Here is a 5,000-nt window from a genome sequence, read left to right on the forward strand (position 1 = left end):
TCTCCTCATTCTCTGGTCTTGCCCATCTTGTTTATCAAGCACTTCAAATTAGGCTTCTTCCTTCCATTTCCCTTTATCTTCCAATCAGGCTGAGGTACACTGATGACATCTTTACCCTGTAGTCTTATAATCCTTCCTCTTCCTGAATTTCCTGAAGAAACTGAACTTCCTCTCTTCCTCTATCCACTTCAAAGTGGAATGAGAGGTCAACAACAAACTCCCTTTGGACACCTTGATTTATCACTCTACTGACCACTTCTCCATCTCAATGTCCAGAATCCAATATACAGGGATAAAAAGTCGTACATACACCTCTTTCCCTAACACCCCCTTCATGCTCTGATTGAAGTCATTACTTCCTTATTCCTTCTCTGCATCTATGATCCCCTGCAGCAATCCTTCAGCAAGCTAGGCTATCCTCAACCACAACACTCCTCATAGAGACAACTTATCTCCTAAGCCTCAATCTACCTTACACATATGTCTACACATGTCTACATTGCCCTCTTCACCCTCTCAACCGCAAACTCACCTTTGCTATTTGTATTTTCCCCTACCCTCCTTTTCTCTCCTCTCCTCTATCTCTTCAGACCTGAAAGTGAAAGCCAGGAGGATTTTGAAAATGCCTCATCTTTCAATAAACATGCCTTGCATAAAATGTTTTCTACCAATTTATAACATAATAAATTTCTTGTCATACTATCAACTTTCGAACTAAATTAAAAATTAATAACAAAAAAATGAAGCATCTCAGACATAAAATTTGTGCATCAGTTTTATTCTTCATCTTTCTTTCTTTGCTTTATTTTCTTCTAAACAGCTTCTGTGGTTCCAACAGGGGGTTCTTGATTTTCCTCCTGTGGTTTCTTCTCCCACACTCCCAGCTCCCGCATGCCTGATATGCCTAGTCTGCCGCAGGTGTATGCCGAAAGAATGAAGAAGAAAAAGGCGAGGACCATAAAGTAAGACCCATAGATGATAAACTGAAAATGAAAGAATTAAATCAGTCAAAAAAATGATTAGACACTGATTTTCTTTTCTTTCTTCCTTTCTTTCTTTTTTAAGACTGAAAGACATTTATAAATTCTATCTTTCTCAGTGTCTTCTAGTTTACAATGTACAATGAATTTGATCATGTGTTCATCCTATGTACCATTTATCATGTGACATTTAAGTTCTACATCTTTAACAGACAGACTATGCTTTATTGCCATTTTTCAATAGTTTTCATGTTATTATGCTATAACTCAATTGCCTACTTTCTGTCAAAAGTAAAGCTTTAAGAAAATGAAATGAAAAAAGTTAGAAAATTATCAGACCAATGTATTTGCAATTACAATGAAGCTAAAAAGACTGTAGCTGAAAAACTTTTAAGTAATTTTTTTTTTTTCCTTTTTTACATGGATTACCTATCAACTTCTCATAGATTTTAATTTATTCATTATATACCATGCCACCATTCATTGTCAAGGTTTCCCAAAAAAATTCTTACCTGTAACTTCACTCCAATTTCGAGCACTTGAACCACAACAAGTGTTAGGACGGACTGAAGGAAGAGCGCAACAAACATGTTGATTCCGAATATAAGGCCATAGCTGTCAGCTCTGAGCTCTTTTGCAACTTGGTAACTGCAAGTGGAATATTGAGAGTCGCAGAAGAGAAATGCTCATTCTTTTCAGAGATAAATGTTCGTGGAAAAAGAGGGACAAATCATTTATCACAAAATTTATAATAGTTTTTTGCTGAGAAATAAATGTTCATAACCAAAAAACATAATGATCATATATCCCGACATTAAATTTCAATGATTAAAGAAATAATCATAATTTCTCTGAGAGATACATGTTCATACTAAATTATATTACTGTATTATTTTCTGGGAATTTTTCAAAAAAATGCTTATACTAATATACAATCACATTGATATAGATCATTGTGAAATAGACCTTAAAAATCATTACATATTATTTCCTAAAGTAGCAAATTTCACTAATGAATCTTGAGCTAACTTTATAAAATAAATATAAGAGAAATAATTCTGGAAAGACAATGCTTTACCTGATGTAGGGCTCATATTTTTTATCTTTTCTTTTCCCTTTTTTCTGTTTTTCAAAAACTATCTTGGCAAATGATTTGATGATTTTTTTTATTACCATTATCATTTCCTTGACAAAGATAAAAATCTTTCATAAAATATTGGGCATGGATCTAGGATGAACTTATACCCATCAACAGCTGGAAATTGCTGGCCTATCTTGTCTATATATCCATTCCAACTATTTCCAGGAAAACTGATAAATATCTGGCAGTTACTGTATAAAATAATCCATTAAAATCAATCCTATCCTTTATCTAAAATGCAGATGCTAAGGGAGATGAACAACTGACCAAAACACAATTACCTTGCAATAGTTATAAGTACTTGGTAGGAGACTCTGAAGAGGATATAATTGATGTACGCCACCCAGATCCATGAAGTCAGACCCATGAAGAGGAGCACAATGCCATCAATGAGAGATATTAGGGCTAAAGTCCCTTCACCAAACAGGGACCAGTTGAGGTGGAAGTATCCCACACTGAAGGCAGAAAGAGCACCTGTCCGGAGGAAAATATATAAGGTATCAACTGCTTCCTAGAAATACTACATCTCAACATTTTTGGATAACTACATACATAATAATTACACCTAAAAATTCTTTTAGCTTCTCCGTTGATATTCCTTGCCCAGCTTACTTAATAACGTCTGCGTAGCTTCCACTGCCCCATTGTACAAGTTCTCAGTTTCTTCCATGGGTGCAATCTCTTCCCACAGGGGCTGGATGTAGTTCCCTACTTGGAAATTCCCACAGGTTGCAAATGCCCACCAGATGGACCACTTCAGGAGGTATTTGTTACTGTAGGCACTCTTAAAATCTTGCCAAATCAAGCTCGCTACCTAAAAAAAGTAAAAACATGGTAATAATATATATACTTGAAAATATAAAAATATTTCAAAAGCAGCATGTAAACAAAATGTTTAATGGTATTCAAAATAATACTGATATCCTTCATTGCAGAATTCTGTATAATTTCAGAACTGAAATCAATATCATTAACAAATGCAGCATTTCCATCTGCATTATTGGTTAGTCATGCTGAAATATTATTGCCATTTGCTAATCAACAATTTCTGCTAATTCTGTGGATGTGAGTATTTGCTTCATTGTAAGGCTGGTCCATTGCACATTTAAACAATAAACAAATGTAATTGAAACTTATCATATGCAAGGTTAAATAAAAGTTTTAGAAATATCGCATAGTGCTGGCACTCAAAATAGATATCACAATTTAAGTAAAGGCACTAAACCCTATGTATATATACTCAATGTTCTGTGTCTCATATAACTCATTCAGATGACTGAGGCAGGGATAATAACAACTGTCTATACAGTAGACTGATCAGAGGAGATGTCCCTATGTAAATTGATTCTTAGTCCAAAATCCAGACCTATAAAGCCTTTAATAAAGAGGAATTTACGAAAGTGGAAAAAGGGTGATATACAGCAGGACATAGCAATATTAAAAGGATGAAAATAGAACCATTTACAATATATGACCACTGTCATATATGATGAAAGCAAACCAGAGGATAATCCCTAAATACATAACCAAAGTTGACAAGGAATAACCTTATGGCAGACCCAACTGCACATTCCAAACCATATTAATTTTGTGTCAAGTAAGCAGTATCCTATACTGCATAAATCCTAGTTCATGTACCATACAACTGAGGCAGTCTGGGGGGCATACCTAAATGCCAGCAGTAGTGCAAAGGATGTCAATATATCAAGTATTTCTAGGAATGAAACTCCAATTCAGAGACATAATCAAAGAGTCATATTTCACCAGGAAAATGTGTTCACTGTAGACTCCACCAGTATTGGTTTGAGAAATGTCTGCACATTGACACTATCATTATCAAATCTTTTATTATTATTATAGAGATTATAAGTATTATAGTGTTAATGACATTATTAACACCAATATAAGATACAAGAAAGTATTTCCAAAAATCAAGGAAAAGGGTAAACAGGTGAGACAGTAGTACTCATAGTCAGCTCATTGGTGACAGTAATATATATATAAAATAAACACCAGCAGCATTGGGTGAAGCAAAAAAAGAGGAGAGAAAAAAATCTTAATAAATCAGTTGACCTCCATAGATTTATACAGTACCTTTCTCAATTTTGTGGTTATATGTCCATCTTCATCATCATTGTGAAGATGTGCAGAGTCATCACTACTGGGAAGATAATCTCTTCGATGGAAGTAAATGCTAGTTTTTACAGACGGCAGAAAACAAGCAACAATGAAGGCCAACGACACGCTTGCAAATGAGAAATAATTCAGCGTATGGTAATCCATTAGACCTGTTGACGTAAGTACCTGAAAAAATTATTATCAAATATTTCACAATCTCAGTTTAAACAAAAAAGATATTGAGTCAATGATTTATTCTAAAATATACACATAGGTTCTTATGGCAAATATAGATCCAACCCAACTCTAATAAAAATAAATCATAAAATTATAATATGCAACACTTTCTGCTAAAAAATTCAGCTAATATGTATCTCTGGCTGTATGAGATAATACTAACCTGAGATAATAACCCCGACATAAACCTTCCAGTAAGAAGAGCTGCTCGCGTGAAACTCGTCACACGCTGATAATATACCCCAGAAACTTGAGCATAAATGTACGTAAAGTAAGCCACTTCAGTAGATGTAGCTATACCATAACAAAACTCCATAAGCTGCATCCAGTGAACACCACCTGCCCACAGCAGAAGGCCCCATGTGGCTATGTAACCAATGCCCTCAAATACAATCATCGGTTTGTACCGCAGAAGGTCCGTCAGAAGGAACACAACCACGAGCAGAGAGAGGTAAGAATACGTCCATACTGGGTATACTTGTATGTATATCTGCAAGAACAGAAAATTATGTATATTTGTCAAA

General features: G+C 34.8%; 1 protein-coding gene across 10 annotated transcripts in view; it reads right to left on the reverse strand.

Moving 5' to 3' along the window:
* Nucleotides 1-750: 750 nt before the first annotated feature.
* The window catches only part of LOC113801222 (thiamine transporter 1), a 30,058-nt gene continuing 25,808 nt past the window's right edge, over nucleotides 751-5,000 (reverse strand). For all 10 annotated transcript variants that reach the window (XM_027352032.2, XM_027352030.2, XM_070137988.1 and 7 more), the window contains 6 exons: nucleotides 4,640-4,966; nucleotides 4,216-4,425; nucleotides 2,734-2,935; nucleotides 2,403-2,595; nucleotides 1,493-1,628; nucleotides 751-983 (listed from right to left, as the gene is read on the reverse strand). In XM_027352032.2, coding sequence (XP_027207833.1) covers nucleotides 813-983; nucleotides 1,493-1,628; nucleotides 2,403-2,595; nucleotides 2,734-2,935; nucleotides 4,216-4,425; nucleotides 4,640-4,966 — 1,239 coding nt within the window. In that variant the 3' untranslated portion in view covers nucleotides 751-812. The remainder of the gene's footprint in view (nucleotides 984-1,492; nucleotides 1,629-2,402; nucleotides 2,596-2,733; nucleotides 2,936-4,215; nucleotides 4,426-4,639; nucleotides 4,967-5,000) is intronic.

This window comes from Penaeus vannamei, chromosome 1 (genome assembly GCF_042767895.1).
Source record: "Penaeus vannamei isolate JL-2024 chromosome 1, ASM4276789v1, whole genome shotgun sequence".
In the NCBI taxonomy this organism is placed as follows: domain Eukaryota; kingdom Metazoa; phylum Arthropoda; class Malacostraca; order Decapoda; family Penaeidae; genus Penaeus; species Penaeus vannamei.